Raw genomic sequence first — 17,558 nt, forward strand, 5'->3', positions numbered from 1 at the left:
GCAGGACCGACACAGCAGACAATCAACATCCCTCCGCAGACAAAGATGCTGGCTGTGCATCACTTGTTGACCACTGGTACCTTACAATGAACTAAAGTAAGAATTGGATGAGTGTCACAGGCAGCACTATCAAGGTTCATCTCACCTGTCAGGGATGCCTTCATCATCTTGATTCACCAGCACATTCAGTTCACTCATACTGCGCATGAACAGCTGGTGAGCAAGCAAGGCTAACACGTCATAGCACACACACACTTGTGTTGGTGGCAAATGACTGCACATGTGTCCTACTAGTGCAACCTACCAACATGCACACAATTACTGCAAATCAAAGCACACCCATTTCATCAATGTGCAGGCAATAGTGGACCACTGTTGACTGTTCACAAATGCCATATCAAACTTCCCAGGCAGTGAGCACCATCCCCAATTTTGCATACAGTCCATCATCCAACGCAACATTCTGGATGTGAACAATGTAAACGCACTGGTCGTTTTTGACTATCAACGGAACACACAACTCAAATCCAATATCAACTAACTCACTATTGTGGAAATATACATGTGACAAAATCACATACGACAGGCCCAACAAAATGAGCACATACCAGACAAAACAACACAAGTCACTGTGGTAACAGGTGGCAGACATAGAGACAAAACATCCACTACGGTATATACCCAAGTGACAATGAGTAAGAATGTACAGTATGCCAAATGTGGCGCTGATGTACTCAACATCCTTGAGTATGTAGAGCACACACATGTACATGTAGACATACACTGCAGGAGTTGCTAGAGTGTCCAATAACATTACATGATGGCGGTAATTGGTCTTACCAAAATGACAACAAGGTGACATATGTGTGCAGTGATGACATTCATGCATGAATTATGATTAAAAATTGAAATTTAGGGTGACATATAGTCTCCGATATGCAATTGGGCGTCATGTATGATGGTGTCAGGTATGAAACTGGGGGTAATTGTTGTGCAACATTAGTAATTACGGTGTGGCATTTGGTGGGAGATATTACGTGAAGGCTGTAATTTGTGACAGGATAACATATCAATGCCATTGAGTGCCATGATTAAATGTAAGTGTCTACTGTTCTAAGTCCATGAATTACCATTGATATTGACACAGCATGATGTGTCCATAGGTGCCCGAGACGTGCTCCCAAAAAACTATAACGCACAGTCAACAATGTGATGGTGCAGGCTCGCCGTAGCGACAGCCCATACTGGCTATGATTTTGGTGGCGGAGCATGTCAACCGCCATTTGAAGCTATGTATAAGCCTATCCCTACCGCCAGTGTGGCTTGTGCATTACAAGACACACTGGCACTAGAGATAGGCATATACATAGCTTCAAATGGCGGTTGGCATGCTCCGCCACCAGAATCACAGCCAGTATATTCAGTGTATGGCACACATATTGCGGAAGCAACCGCCTGGCCCCTGCGGTGTGTCACCGCCAAAGCCTGGGACACAATCGCGGAATTGATAGGCATATACACATTGTGACATGGTGGTTGGCATGCTCCGCCACCCAAATCCCAGTCACCCATGTCTCTGTATGGCACCCAACTCACGGTAGCTACCGCCTGGCCCTGCGGTGTGTCACCACAAAAGCCCGGGACTCAATCGCGGTAGTGATAGGCATATGCACATTGTGAAATGGCGGTTGGCATGCTCCGCCACCCAAATCCTGGTCACCCATGTCTCTGTATGGCACCTAACTCGCGGAAGGCACCGCCTGGCCCCTGCGGTGTGTCACCGCCATGGACCATGCCCTTACAGCCAATGGGATCCGCAATAGCGGTAGCATGATGCAATTTTGATAATCGCGCAAGGCGTGATCCACCACCGCGGAGCCGGTCATTGGATGCATTTTAAAAAGGCTGACCTGGTACACCAATTGCAGCAGCTTAGAACCACTGAAACGACACCAGGGGGCTATATATGTGTGGGAGAGAGCCCCACATTTCCACTGCTCACAGAGAATGCTGCCTGAGACCCCTCACCTGCTGCTGCCTCCAGAGTCTGCTGCCTGAGACCCCTCAGGTCCTGCTGCCTCCAGGGACTGCTGCCTGAGACCCCCTCAGCTGCTTCTGCCTCCAGGGACTGCTGCCTGAGACCCCTCAGCTGCTGCTGCCTCCAGGGACTGCTGCCTGAGACCCCTCGCCTGCTCCTGCCTACAGGGACTGCTGCCTGAGACCCCTCTCCTGCTGATGCCTCCAGGGACTGCTGCCTGACACCCCTCACCTGCTGCTGCCTACAGGGACTGTTGCCTGAGACCCCTCACCGCCCATTGCTGCCGCTGCTGTCTCATGTCCACAGTGATGGCAAGGACTGAGAAGATCGGTGCCAGTCCCTTCACAAGCGAGGAGCTGGAGGTCCTGGTAGACGAGGTGCTCACACAGTACCCAAGGCTATCTGGTGCCCCAAATATCGTGGTAAGTCTTCAACAGTGGGGGTGAGAGTGTAGGGGGGGCACACATGTAGTTGGTCTGGTGCAGTATGTGCCTGAGAGTGTGGGGTTGTGTCATGCACTGCCTAACATGCTGTTTCCTAGGGTGAAGGGGGGTGTACCCTAATCCACACATTTCCCTCCCTGCACATCGAGATTGGAGTGACATGTCTTGTCCTGTCAGCCATACAGTGACGCAGCAAGTTGGTAATGCAGGAGTCAGGACAGTGATTGCTTGTGTGAATGGCTGTGTGGGTCCCTGTTGTCCATCTCAGTGTGAGCCCACCTGGCCTGCACAGTCACCGCCCAATCTGACATGGACACAGCACTGAACGTACAGTGTTACATGTGTGTTTTTTGCAGGACTCTCCATCAATGAGCCATATTAGCCCTGTAGATTGCACACGACTGGCCCTGTGAGAAGGGTGTGGGTTTGTGAGATCAGGTCCCTCAATGTGACATACATGACACAGTGAGCTATTCACAGGGCAAGGTCATTGAGGCCTGCGCAGTGTTGGACACAGTGAGGCTTCCCCCAAACACATGTTGATATGTGACGTATGTCTTGCTCTACCTGGAAATGGACAGTAGATGTGGGCAGACTACACATGGCTTTCTCTGCAAGACATATATGTGGAGTTGGGATGAGTCAGTATAATGCTACAGTACTTAGAGATTTGGTTACATAACAGTGTGTCACTGATGTGTTCCCCCTCTTGTCTCCTATGCCTGCAGCTCAAAGTACACCAGCGTAAGGCCCTGTGGAGGGCCATTGCAACCAAGGTGCGGGCTCTGGGTGTCTCAAACCGCCGGTGCACCCACTGCCACAAGAGCTGGGATGACTTTTCACGGCTGGCAAAGAACATTGCGGAGATGAAACTGGGGCTGCTCCCTCGCACTGGCAGGTTGGCATGGCGCAGCATGACACCACTAATGTGCCGCATCTTGGCCATGACACAGCCTGAGCTGGATGCATGATTGAAGGAGCGTCAGCAGCAAAGTAGGGGTGAGTATTCTGGGAAGGGTGACTTTGGCTGTGAGTGGCTGCCTGTGTACCAATGCAGTGCCAGCGCTGGGCTATGTGATGTTGGTGGTGTGATGCAGTGGCTTGTAAGTGGCCTCTGTGCTGGGTGCAGCTGTCATGCATTTGTCCTACCTGTACTTCCTAATGGAATTCGAGTACTGGGCATTTCAATGGCAATCTGGGTCATGGGCTTCAGGTCAGAGCTATTTGTGTTACTGTTTGAACGTAGCCACATGCAGGATGTTGTGCTGTGTGGTCATCACATGTCTCACTTATGCCTGATTTTCTTGTTTACGCCCACTGTTTGAGTAAAAAAGTGTGTTTGCACAATTTTATTGCCCAGGGTGGCATGCAACATGTCGATTTAGTCATCCTCAGTGTTGCTTTGCTTTCATATGTTTGTTATGTTGCTGACACTGAACTGACACAACATCTCTCTCTCTCATGCAGCATCTCCCGTGGTCACGGAGGGACAGGGTACGGACACCAGTGGTGGGGAAACAAGCACAACAGCTGCACAGGAGCCCAGTGACACAGATGTGACCAGCGCCTCGGAGGGGGACAGGAGTCTGCTGGAGGAATCACAGCCAGATACTCAAAGTTCTACGTCATCTGATGCCACCGGTGACGCATCCATGTTGGCGGGCACCGGGAACGGGGACTGTGCATCATCTTCCACAACACAGCGAACAGTGCCCACACTCCCAGCCACTTCCTCTGGTGCTGCCCGTGTTCGCAACAGTAAGAGGGGAAGAGTGTCCTTCACCCCAGGCACCGCTGCCCCTGCCGTTGTCCCCCCTGCTGCCATCAGTGCTGAGTCTGTGGACCTTTTGCACCAGCTGTGTGTAGGCCAGACAGCTCTCCTCAATGCATTCATAGACCACGACAAAAAATTGGCACATGTGGTTGCTCTCATGGAGGGCATGCATTCAGATGTGGGTGGGCTGCACCGGACTGTCCAGTCTATGTCCTCTTCAGTGACGGCAGCCCTTCAACTGGCACAATCTCATAGTCCAGCTCCAGTTCCTTTGTCCACCCCCATGCCAGTGGCCACGTCTGACGATAGTGACCATGCTCCAAAGATCTCAAGGTCACAATACAGCACACGTAGCACACAGCAGCAGCAGCCCAAGCAGTCCAGGGCTCAGACACCATCTCCACAGAAAACCAAAGCCACCCTAGAGGGCAAAGACAAAACCCCGTCAGGTGACACCAAGGCCCAAAAAGCAAAGAAGCAGACCTCAGGGTCACATGCCTCAGAGCCATCCCCAGCCAAGGACTCTCCTGTCCCAAAAGCATCTCGCAAAGACAAGCAGACAGTTGCCGTGCCCACTGAGAAGGTGGTGCCTGCCAAGGCTACACAAAAGAAGGGCTCCAAGGCAGATTCACCCACTACCTAAACTCCCATTCCAAGCCCAGTGAAGCAGAGCACTGTAGGGGAACACCTGGTAAACAGGGGATGGAGGGGCAGAGGCAAGGCCAGGCAAAGCATACCGCTGGATCCAACACGTCCCCAGAGGGAGGGCCAGCATCTGCACCTGCTGCAGCCTTGGTGTTGAGTGTGCCTGTTGTGTCTGCACCACTTCCCATTGATCCAAAGTCAGGCAAGCCATCCAGAATCCCCAAGAAGTGGAAAGGCACCCCTCCACAATCTCCCACCTACACTGTGTCTCACATCAGTATGACTCCTCTTCCACGTGCCACTACCCCACCTGGTCCAAGCAGCCCTCTGGCTTCCCAGGCCACTGATTGCTCTACCTCAGCTGGGCCTGTCTCTCACCAGTCCAGTGCTCCGACTGTGCCCGAGACACAGTCAGCTCCCAGTCCGACTGACAGCCAAGTCTGAATGTTGGTCAACCTCACACATCTGTCTCTTCCACAGCAGTGCATGTGCTGCCCATCGTGACACCCCAGACTGTGTTGCTGACCATGGCAGGGTACAGTCACACACATTCCCTGGTCAGCTCCTCATGGACACACTCTGCACTTTGTCCTGCAAACTGGCCCTGTCGTTCACTGCTGTGTGCCCCCTGCCTGTGCAGCTTCTCATGGACTCACTCTGCACCTTGGACTGGCCACTGGCCTTGCTGTGTGCCCCCTGCCTGTGCAGCTTCTCATGGACTCGCTCTACACTTTGTCCTGCCAACTGGCCCGGTCGTTCACTGCTGTGTGCCCCCTGCCTGTGCAGCTTCTCATGGACTCACTCTGCACCTTGGACTGGCCACTGGCCTTGCTGTGTGCCCCCTGTCTGTGCAGCTTCTCATGGACAAGCTCTGCACTTTGTTTTGACCACTGGTCTTGTTGCTCCTTGCTGTGTTGAACTATTCCCTGTGCAGCCTCTCATGGACTCACTCTGCACCTTGGACTGGCCACTGGCCTTGCTGTGTGCCCCCTGCCTGTGCAGCTTCTAATGGACAAGCTCTGCACTTAGTTGTGACCACTGGCCTTGTTGCTCCTTGCTGTGTTGAACTATCCCCTGTGCAGCTTCTCATGGACTCACTCTGCACCTTGTACTGGCCACTGGCCTTGCTGTGTGCCCCCTGCCTGTGTAGCTTCTCATGGACAAGCTCTGCACTTTGTCCTGCCCACTGGCCCTGTCGTTCATTGCTGTGTGCCCCCTGCCTGTGCAGCTTCTCATGGACTCACTCTGCACCTTGGACTGGCCACTGGCTTTGCTGTGTGCCCCCTGCCTGTGCAGCTTCTCATGGACAAGCTCTGCACTTTGTCCTGCCCACTGGCCCTGTCGTTCACTGCTGTGTGCCCCCTGCTTGTGCAGCTTCTCATGGACTCACTCTGCACCTTGGACTGGCCACTGGCTTTGCTGTGTGCCCCCTGCCTGTGCAGCTTCTCATGGACAAGCTCTGCACTTTGTCCTGCCCACTGGCCCTGTCTTCACTGATGTGTGCCCCCTGCCTGTGCAGCTTCTCATGTACAGGCTCTGCATTTTGTGCCTTGCTCTTGTCTAATATTGGTGCCTATCTGTGCAATTTGTGAATAAAGACAGTTGCTCCTGTGGTCTGTTTAGTCAGTGTACTTACTAAATAAAGTGTTTCCTGTGTGTATGTGGTTTACTGTGCCACATGCCCTGTGTGCCACTTCAACATTGCCAATGGCTTGTCTGACTTGTTCAATTTTGTACTGGGGTGACAGGGACTTCAGTTCTTCCTGACTGTGATACTTGTGGGTTCAATGATGTTGTTTTTAGATGGTACGCCGTTGTAATTTTCATTCTTTGTTCATGTTGGCTATCTTGTACACGTCAGGTTTGGGGGCACTGCCAGCACAGTGTGGGATTCTTTCCACAGGCTTGCAGGCAGGCTGGCCAGGGTCATCATGTATGTGTGTTCTTACTTTCTGTGTGCCCAGCAGTGTAGGTGTATGGTCATGTTGTGATGGGTGGTCAATTCTAGTCACATGGGTTACTTTCAAAGTGTGCACTTGGGTGGTCAGGAAGTGAGCAGTGTGAAGGGTGTGAGTTTGTCGGGAGTGTTGATGTGTGTGTGCCCATGCAATGTCAACTACACACATGTATCGCCCAGGAGTAGAGTGCCTGTTTGTGTGATTGTTCAGGCCTGTGATTGTGATTGTGTGCACATGTGTGATTTGTATGTTGTGCACTGTGCAGTGTGTTGGTGTGTCCTTGCAGTTCTGGCTGACTCCTACTTGTTGCTTTTGCCAATTGTGTGTATGCAGTGTGTGTGACTGGCAAGTCAGGGTTTTGTTTTGTTGAACAGCTGTGTGTCTTGATACTGTTTGTACTCACTGTGCATACCTGCTCAACCACAATGACATTGTGGGTGTGATGTTTTCATGCATTGCTGTCACATGGTGCTTTACTGCCTCCAGTGTGGCCTGTGGTGTCCGGTGTCATACCATCCCCTATCTGTGCTTCAGATGCCTTGACATTGTGAGTCAGCACTCCCTCTATTTGTGTATGGTACACTCCTGCCATGTCCACTCATGAAGTGCACACCACTTCACTTTGATGTCAGCTGTCCCCTTGTGTTGCCTGTGTGTGTGCCTCCCCATCACTTCATTTGTGACACTGTGATTTGAGGTGCAGGTCTTTGGCCAGGAGCACTGTGCCACTCATGACATTTCCCCAATTAGTTATCTGTGTTGTTCTAGTACTGTTCAGCAGGCATGGTTGCTCATGTGCAGTTCAACTGTCTGTGCTGCCCAGTCCTCTGGTCAAGTTGTTTCCACTTTTGTGTCCCAGACTTGTGCATCTCTGGGTGTTGTGTTAGGTGTATGTGTGTATGTTGGGGTACTGCTTGACTTCCTGAGTGTGATGTTGTCAGTGTACTGTTTTGATTGCTGTTGTGGGTGTTCATGGTGTGTCACTCATGGCTGTGTGGGACTGTTATGTTTTGTGTGCACACACTGCTTGTTGTGGATACAGTGCTGTGGGTGTATGTTGCCTTGTCCTGGCCTGGTGTGCATCCCCCGATATCCTGCTGTGTTTGATATGTGATTGATTGTCATGTACATCTATTGTGTGTTTGATGTGGCTGTGTTGTTCTGTGATGGTGCACTTCTTATCTCTGTTGTGGTATGTTGTCTGTGCATTGTTCCTGACTGATGAGGTTGGGCACTCCTGTTGTGTCTGTGCTCCCATTGCCTTCCCACAGTTTGGCTGCACAGGTTATGTGTGGTCTTGTTGTAGTTCTGTGTGTGTTTCTGTTGAGTTATGTGTTTGGCTGTTGGTTTTGTGCAGATATTGGTTCTGGCATCCCTGTGTGTGTGTGATGTTTGTGGATACCCCCAGGGCGTGTGATTGTTTGTCTGTGTATTGACAGGACATTTTTGACACCCTTCTGTGTGTCTGACACTGGGGTTGTGTGCTGCAGGTGTGAGGGGGGTATGTGTGAAGAATCCTACTTGTGTTTGACAGTCATAGAGTGGGTCAATGTGCCCTGTGTGTTGCGCTGCTGGCATACTCCTGTGTAGTTGTTGTGTACATATGTGTGGCACAGTTTGACTTCAGGGCCTTCCTTTCATCCCTGTGCCTATACATGGGTTGCCTTGCTGTCTCCCTGAGTTGTTGCACTGAGGTGACTGTGGTTTGAGTTCCCTCACTGTGCCAGCCATGTGTGCATTGCTGGGGTGAGGGGGTGTTCTCTGTTCCTTCTCCTGCATGTGATGTTCACATGCTTGTTGGTTGTCTCCTTGGCCTTCCATTTGTGTGCACCTCACTTTGGGTTTCCTATATGTTGTGCTCCATTGCTGTTGGCATGCGGTCTGTGTATGTGGCAGTGTGTCAGTGTGGGGTATGTCTGTGTGACTTGGCAGGCTGTGGGCAGCTGTTATGGCGGGCCACCGCCCGCCATCTCAATGTTTGATCATTGTATGTGTGTGTGTTCATTTGGTGCTTGTACTCAGCTTTCTTGCCAAGGATGTGGAGTTGTTGTGGTGTGTGGGTTGCCCTGGACCTGTGCTTCTGTGCTGTGTGTTCCTCTGCAGCAACTCCTGCTGTGGCTGTCTCCCTAGTTGTTTGTTGTGTGGTGCAGGGTGTGAATTCACCTAGCTTGGTGTTGGGCATGGGGGTGCACAGGGGGGTGCACATCGCATGTCCATTCATGTTGGGGGGGCAGTGTGTGGAGTGGGGAGGTGTGGCCCTGTATACTTTATGCCCTGCTCTTGCCTGGCGCTGGCCCTGCCTTCTGCATTGTGTGCATGTTTTTCCGTGTCTTAACCGCTGCGGTGACGTGACATTACTTGGAGATCGCGGTGATGTGTGACCTGGCTGCGGAGGGGTGACTTTGTGGCAGGTAGTGGACACTTGTGGATGTGTTCCTGTCCCCACCACGGTGTCTGGTGTGGCCAGGGACCCTGTATCAGCCTATGAGTTGTGTGTTGTGGTTGTGTGCGGGATTGTGTTGTTGCGTACCTGCGGCGGCGTCCACGGCGGTCCATGAATTGCTGGTAATGTATCAGGTACAGCACCGGAAAGACGTGGAGAGCTGGGTCCATTGCGGTCGGGACCGGGAATCAGGTTTCGCGCTCCGCTGTTGAGCTTCCGCAGTATCTAGTTGGGCGGTTTGTCCGCTGCGGTGCGACTGACTTTTTGAGGCATCCTGATTTGTACAGCGGACGGGACGTCATTCCGCACGGCGGAGAGTCTCCATTGGTTCCCATCGCCGCAGTGGCAGGCGCACTTTGATGGCGTTGCGAGTCGCACCGCGCGCGGACGGGAAATTGGCTGTGTTTGGCCATACTAATGTGACGGGCGTGAGGCCTGCTGCTGGCATGCGGAAAAAGACATTTTCCGCCACCGCAGTTACCGCGGTGGTGCCACCGCCCGCCATCCTAATGGACCCCTTAGTTTGGTCATCTTTCATTTGCTTGTTGCTGCTTTTGGTATTCAGTTGCTACTAATAAGATGAAATATGTTCACAGACAATCAATCAATCAGTAGACTTGCAGAGTGCTACTTGTCACCCATGAGGTTATCCAGGCGCTGGCAAGGTCCAGTTGAAGAGCCGAATAGGCAGGTCTTCAGGGACTTTTGTAACTCTGGAAGAGATGGGTAGGTCCGTAGACGGAGGGCTAGCTCACTCCATGAGTTCGCTGCTAGGTAGGAGAAGAAGCGACCTTCGCATCTGCTGCGTCAGATACTGCGGGTGAGGGTTAGAAAAAGGTACTTGAAGCGGAGGTGTCTGGTAGGCTGATGGAAGATCAGGCGATGGTTCAAGTAGGTGGGTCCGCTGTTGTGTAGGGCCTTGCATACATCGGCCAGGAGCTTCAACTGGCATATTTTCTGTACAGGGAGCCAGAAGAGATCCCTGTGATAGAGGGTGATGTGGGTTCGTCAAGGGAGATCCAGGACAAGTCTGTTCTGTATGGTCTGTAGTCATTGGAGGTGAGCTGAGATCCCTGTGTAGAAAGCATTGACATATTTCAGGCAGCTAGAGATGAAAGCCTGTGTGATGGTGCGTCTTAAACTTTAGAGTCAAATTTGAATATATTATGTAGCAAACGGAGGTGGAATCAGCAGGAGGAGGAGGAGAGTTAACCTGAGTCATCATGGTTAGATTGTTGTCCAGAATGATGCCTAGGTTCCTAGAATGGTTAGTTGGGTGTAGGTGTAGGTCCAAGTTCTGCAGTTGTGAAAGTTAGTCTTGGGTTGGTGGTGTCTTTGAAGAGGGAGAGAATGAGATGTCTATGGTCAGCATAGGATATGATGTTGAGTCCATGGGTTTTGGCAATGCTGGCCAGAGGTGTCATATGAGTGTTGATGAGAGTGGGTGTTAGAACTGGGGGTCTCTAGTTGGCAGAGGCAGGTACCTTTGACCAAATAGGGACCCTTGCGTCTAGTCAGGGTAAGGGGGTACACACCTAAAATAACCCCTGCTCACCCCCTTGGTAGCTTGGCATGAGCAGACAGGCTTATCTCCGAATCAGTGTGTAAAGCATTTGTAGACACATACAGTAATACAGTGACAACACTACAGATGGACACCACACAAGTTGTAATATAAAAATAAGTATTTTTATATAGACTTAACACAAGACCACAAACAACAAAAATCCACAATACTGTACTTTAAAAATGGTAGAAATAGCTTAGTTCTCTTTAGATGATAAATGCGACACTTTAAGTTCAATGTACCTTTGGTTGCGTAACCCTATACAACTAAAGTGTTGCAGGGAAAGTGATGTGTCGGTTTCTTACACGCAAGAACGGTGATGCGTCGATTCCCTACTGCTGCATAGGGGACGATGATGCCTCGGTTCTTCTCGGCGTGGGGAGGTAATGCGTCGGTTTCTTACTGCGCTTCCGTGGCGATGCCAGAAGACTCCTTCTTTCTTTTGACAGTGTGGGCCATGGACATCAGACGCACCACAGGCGGTGGAGCCAGCATTGTGGAAGGCAGGCATAGCCCTTTTCAGGTCCCAGGTGCAACCCCTCCCACCACTCTACATGCTGATCTCTCTATTCAGCCTTGTGCTGACTCACCCTGTCTCCTGGAATCCCCCAGCCCCTGTCACTCAAACTCCAGACAAGGAATACACAACCTATCAGAGGCAGGCTTGGATAGTTAGGCAAGAAAATACCTAATTTCTAAAAGTGGTATTTTCAACGACAGAATGTTAAAACCAACTTCACTAAAAGATGTATTTTATCATTCTGAGTTTAGGCATACTAAACTCGAATTTCTACCTAGTTCCGAGTCAGTTAGGATTATAAGGTGTTATAATCAAACTGCCCATTCTGGCCTATGGGGAACAGGTAGCCTTGCAATAGTGAAAAACGGAAATGGCTGTAATTCACTATTAGGACATGCCACACACATCAGGGCATGTCCTACCTTTTACTTACAATGCACCCTGCCATTGGGCCTACCTTAGGGGTGTCTGATATGAAGAAAAGGGAAGGTCTAGGGACTGGCAAGTGGGTGCACTTGCCCAGTCAACATGGCAGTACCAGACTGTACATAGGCTCTGCAATGGCAGGCCTGAGACACACTTTACAGGCTGCTTCTGTGGGTGGCACAACCAGTGCTGCAAGCCCACTAGCAGCATTTGATTTACAAGCCCTGGGCACCCGTGGTGCACTGTACTAGGATCTGGCCAGTAAATCAAATAATCCAATCATGGAGTCACTAATCCATACATCAATCTACAATAGGGAGCACTTGCACTGTGGCACTGATTAGCAGTGGCACAGTGCCCAAAGCATCTAAAACCAGCAAAAACACATGAGGCAACAGCAAAATATGGAAGGGAGACCCACGCCAATGGTGCCAGGTCTAACAGTGGGACTGAGCGAGGATCCTTGGGGTTCTCCACAGATGATTGCCTTGAGTTCAGAGGTGAAGAGGGGAAGGTGGACATTCTGCGTTCTTCCGGTGAGGAAGAGGCGATCCATCTGAGAGCGGCTCTTTGGACGCCTATGTTGTGCATCCTTATGATAAATGTGTGGTCAGAGACCGTATTAAAGGCTGATGAGAGGTCTAGGAGGATCAGAGCAGCAGTCCCTCTTCTGTCTAGTAGGACTCGGTAGCTGCGATGAGGGCTGTGTCGGTGCTGTGGATACTGCGGAATCTGGATTGAGAGAAGTCGAGTAGAAGGTTCTGTTCCAGATGTGACGAGAGTTGGTGGTTGATGGTTTTTTCTAATACCTTGGCGGGGAAGGTGAGCAGGGAGATCGGTAGTCGGTTGTTGAGCTCACTGGAGTCTGCTGATGGTTTATTTAGCAGGGCGTTGGCTTATACATGTTTCCAGTCACAGAAATCCTTTCCAAACATCAGGATGGCACCTCCAAACTACAGTGGCATTAATCTGAGCTGAAATGGGGCCACAAGAGTGCTTCAGGTACCATTACAGTTGGAGCTATAAACTAGTCTATATACACATTCCCATCATTCGCCCATCCGTCCCCAATTCCGCATGTTTGGCACAAGCTTTAACTGGTTTTGATGCAGTTTATTTAATGAATTAACAGATATTCTTGAAATGAGCCCTAGATGTTCTTGGGTCACAAGCCTGGGGAATGGTGGAATAGTAGAGTTCCAGTTAGTCGTTGCAGTATATCATATCATACAACCACGTCTTCACTGTGGGTCTAAGATCCCTGCTCACACACACTACACACTCCTCTCCATAGCCTTTACTCCTAATTTATGACGTCTCAGTCCTCAACCCTTGCTCATCAGTCCTTATCCATTACTGATCCTACCTCACTCCTGACCTTATATTCATCCCTCAGCCATTCCCTTCATCTTCACTCCTAATTCTTTACTTCTCTTCTATCACGCTTAGGGCCCGGTTTATATTTTTGGTGGAGAGGGAACAGTCGCACCTGTCAATTCTTAAAGTGTCCATCAGGCCAACGGATATTTGAAAACTTGGCGATCAGCACCTCCGTCAGGGCAACATGGTAATTTACTTCATTGATCTGGCAGAGGATTGGTCGACCAACAAAATATAAAGGAGGGCCTAAATGCCCTACTTCCTCCTCTACCCTCACCATCCATCAGCCATCCTTTATTCACCATACATAAGTCATCTCTCACTTCTGATTTCTGATAATCACTTCATATCCCTCACTCTGCCTCACTCAATCTACTTTTTATGTTTCATCCCTTACCCCTGAGTTGTCCCTCCACATCCCTCATCCCTTATTCCATCTCTTTATCTCACACTCTTTTCTACTCACTATCACTTATTTTTCATATTTCTTTCAAAGGATATCATATTCATTTCAATGGATGTCATATTCATTTCAATGGATCTCATATTCACCGTAACACCTGTCATAATAATTTTAACATGGGTCATATTAATTTCAACATAGGTCATATTAATATGTTAATTTCAATACATACAATATTCACTTTGATGTGTATCACATTAATTTCAAAGCATAACATATTCATTTTGACTAGTTTCATTTAAAATTCAGCATTGTTCATATTCATTTTAAGGCATGTTTCATTAATTTCAATGGGGATCATATTTATTTCAAGGCATGTCATATTCTTCTTAGCACATGTCATATTCCCTTCATCGGATGTCTCATTCATATTAACACATCTTATATTCATTTTAACACGCGTCATATCCATTGCAACACTTATCATAATCATGTTATTGTGTATCATATTACCTTTAATACAAGCTGTATTCATTTTGATAAATGTCATGTTCATTTTAACATTACTCAAATTCATTTTGAAACATGTCAAATTCATTTCAATGAATCTCACATTCATTTCATCTAATGTCATATTCATTTTAACATGTGTTATATTCCTTTCAATCAATGTTATATTTATTTTAATGGATGTCATATTCGTATGAACACTTGTCATATTAATTTTAAGATGCAACGTATCCGTTTTAACATATATCATATTCATTTGAATATGTATCATATTCATTTCAATGCATGCCATATTGATTTTGACAAATGTCATGAGAATTTCAGCTTTGGTCATACTCATGTTAAGGCATGTCAAATTCAGTTCAATGGGTCTTATATTAATTTCAAAACAAGCCATATTGATTTTAAATAATCTATTTATTTCTGTATATGTCATATTCATTGCAATCTGGGTAATATTTTTTTTTTTTTTTTTTTTTTTTTTTTTTTGAAACCGTTTATTGCAGTTCGTAAAAGTTACAGGTATGGGCCTACAACCATCCGGCCGGCCGCTAGAATGACAAAAACATATTGCACACATACAGTAAAAGTCTCTAGGCAGTGCAGAGCAGTGAAACAGGAGTAATCAATGGTGCAGGCCACACAGCTCCAAGCCCACAGTACGGTTCCCTTTTCTTGAAACAAAACAACACCAAAAAACCACACCCGCAAGGCAACCCGCGATCCAAAATAACAGCACGTGCTCCATAAGTGGGGGATCCAAACCAGCAGCAGAACTCTGGAGAGGGGAATGGGAATAGATCAGGGACTGGGGGACCGCGCGCCCGCGGCTGAGGGAGGGGGGCCGGCTAGGGAGACGGAGCAGGCGAGGCCGCCGGTAGCAGTGGTGGCTCACAAATACCCCCGCGGTAGGCGTTCCAGGGGCCCCAGAGTTTCACCCACGCCCCAGGCTTACCTCTCGCCACATACACCACCTTTTCACGAAACATACACCAATCCATATGCTCTTTCCAGGCCGACACCGCAGGGGGCCTCTGGGATCCCCACAATTGAGCAATGTCGCGCTTGGCTATCATGTATCCCAGAGTCACCCACCGCGTCTGCGGGACCGAATAGTCATTCGGTTCCCATACATTCAGCAAGCATCTCCTCGCTTCAGGCAGCAGCGCAACACGCGTCACCACACGCAGGACCTCATGCACACCACGCCAGAATCGCTCCACCTTCGGGCACTCCCACAGTATATGCATGAAAGTCGCCAACGCACCACAGCCACGCTTACACCTTCCGTCACCAGCAAAACCCATACGCAGAAGCCTTGGCCCCGTCACGTAAACCCGGTGAAGGATCTTGAGCTGGACGAAACGAAGGCGAGCCGGGATGGCCACCTCTTTCGGAGAGGCCACCGCGGAAATCCAATCCTCATCGTCCAGCTCCAGCCCGTCGGCAACCCAAGCCTCGCGGAGACTAGTCAGCAGGCACGATCTATCGTTGATCAGTTTTTTGTATATGAGGGAGATCGTGCTGTCCGGGACATGGCCATCTAGGACTCTGTCCTCCAGGGGGGAAGACTCCGGAATGGATGCGACATCCGGGAAGACGGAGCCCAGCGCATGGCGGACCTGTAGGTACCGAAAGTACTCACTGCCCTGCAGCTGGAACTCCGCCTGCAGCGTCTCAAAAGTTTTGAATCCCCCCCTCGTCCAGAGATCTCCCACCGTGCTGATTCCGATCGTGTCCCACTTCTCGAAGCCCTTCGACGTCCACAGGGAGCCCAACCTCTCAGACGCATACAGCGGTGACGCCCGGGTCAAACGGTCCTTCCACCCCATAGCTGCATTAGCCGCGTGCCAGACACGCACCATGACACGCGTCGGTCCCGTCAAACGGGAGTCGGGCGCGCCAGCGTAGAGCGCTCGATTGTAATCGCCACCGGGCAGGAGCATCTTATCCATCTCAAATGCCGGGTTCAAGGCGGGCCCGTAAAGGCCATGATTAATTGCAGCTAGTTGGGAGGCCCAGTAATACCGTTTAATGTCAGGGAGGGCGACCCCCCCATCGTACCACGGGAGCGTCAATTTAGCCAGAGCAATGCGCGGCCTCCCGTCCCAGAACAGGCGCCGCTGGAGGCCCTCCACCTCACGGAAATAGCGTGCCGGGACCAAGTCCATAGTATTCTGGAGGGCGTAGAGGAAGCGTGGCAGGGACATCATTTTAAACAAGGCCGCTCGGCCGAGCGGCGAGAGCGGCAGACGCCGCCAGCGCACCACGTCCTCCCTCAAACGCCGGAGGGGGGGTAACAAATTCCGCTCATAGCGGGCCTCCGGGTCAAGAGTGATATAGATACCCAGGTACCGAAAACCTTGGGAGGCAATCTGGATCGGACAGTCCCGTGGTAAGGCCGGAGCCTCCCCGGAAAGCACATATACACAGGATTTCGCCCAGTTGATGACCAGGCCTGAGTTGCGACCGAATGAACGCAAAACATCAACCAGGACGATCAGTGATTTACGCGGGGAGGCGAGATACAGAAGGATATCGTCAGCATAGAGGGACACACGGTCCTCATGCTCGGGGGTCCAGCGGAGACCACGGATAGAAGGGTGCCACCGCAGCCACTCCGCCAGGGGCTCCAGGGCCAGGGCAAACAGGAGAGGCGACAGGGGGCAGCCCTGTCGCGTACCCCTCCCCAGCGCGAATGGGGCCGAGACTCGCCCATTCACTACCACCTGCGCCAATGGGCCCGAATATAGCAATTTGACCCAGCTAATGAAACCCGGGCCAAACCCGAATTTTGCCAGCATCGCCCAGATGTATGGCCATTCAAGCGTATCAAACGCCATGGTGGCGTCCAAGGACGCCAAGATGGCCGGCTCCCGCACAAATGGGACACGCGCGAGCACCCCGTGCAAGCGCCGCAGATTGAGCGCCGTGTTGCGGTGCGGTATAAAGCCAGATTGGTCTTGGTGGACCAAATCGCCCACCACGCCAACCAACCTGTTGGCCAACACCTTGGCGAGGATTTTGGGCTCCGCGTTCAAAAGCGAAATCGGCCTATAGGATGTGACCCGTTCACGGGGCCTCCCCTCCTTGTGGATCACCACAATTGTGGCTAGACGCTGGTCCGGCGGGAGGGAACCCCGCGAGTGGGCCGCCAGGAACATCCCGCGCAGGTGGGGCGCCAACACATCCGGGCGTAGCTTGTAGAGCTCGATGGGAATACCATTGGGGCCCATGGCCTTGCCGGATGCAACCGAGCGAATAGCCAAGGCAATTTCGTCCGAGGTGGGAGGGGCGTCCAGCGAATCCCTGTCCTCCACCGTTAGGGAGGGCAGTGCGATGTCCCGAAGCAGGGCATGGGAGTCTGCCTCCGAGCAGGGGGAAACCGGGGAGTAGACTTCGCGGAAATAATCCGCGAAGCAGGAGACAATGGCTTCCGGCTCAGTGACAC

General features: G+C 50.7%; 1 protein-coding gene across 1 annotated transcript in view; it reads right to left on the bottom strand.

Annotated features, from left to right (window-relative positions):
* Positions 1–397: 397 nt before the first annotated feature.
* LOC146870311 (nuclear factor of activated T-cells, cytoplasmic 4-like) overlaps positions 398–17,558 on the bottom strand; it is a 470,657-nt gene continuing 453,496 nt past the window's right edge. The window contains exon 4 of the mRNA XM_085642649.1: positions 398–545. Within this exon, the coding sequence (XP_085498775.1) occupies positions 398–545 (148 nt within the window). The remainder of the gene's footprint in view (positions 546–17,558) is intronic.

This window comes from Triturus cristatus, chromosome 1_1, assembly GCF_964204655.1.
Source record: "Triturus cristatus chromosome 1_1, aTriCri1.1, whole genome shotgun sequence".
NCBI lineage: Eukaryota > Metazoa > Chordata > Amphibia > Caudata > Salamandridae > Triturus > Triturus cristatus.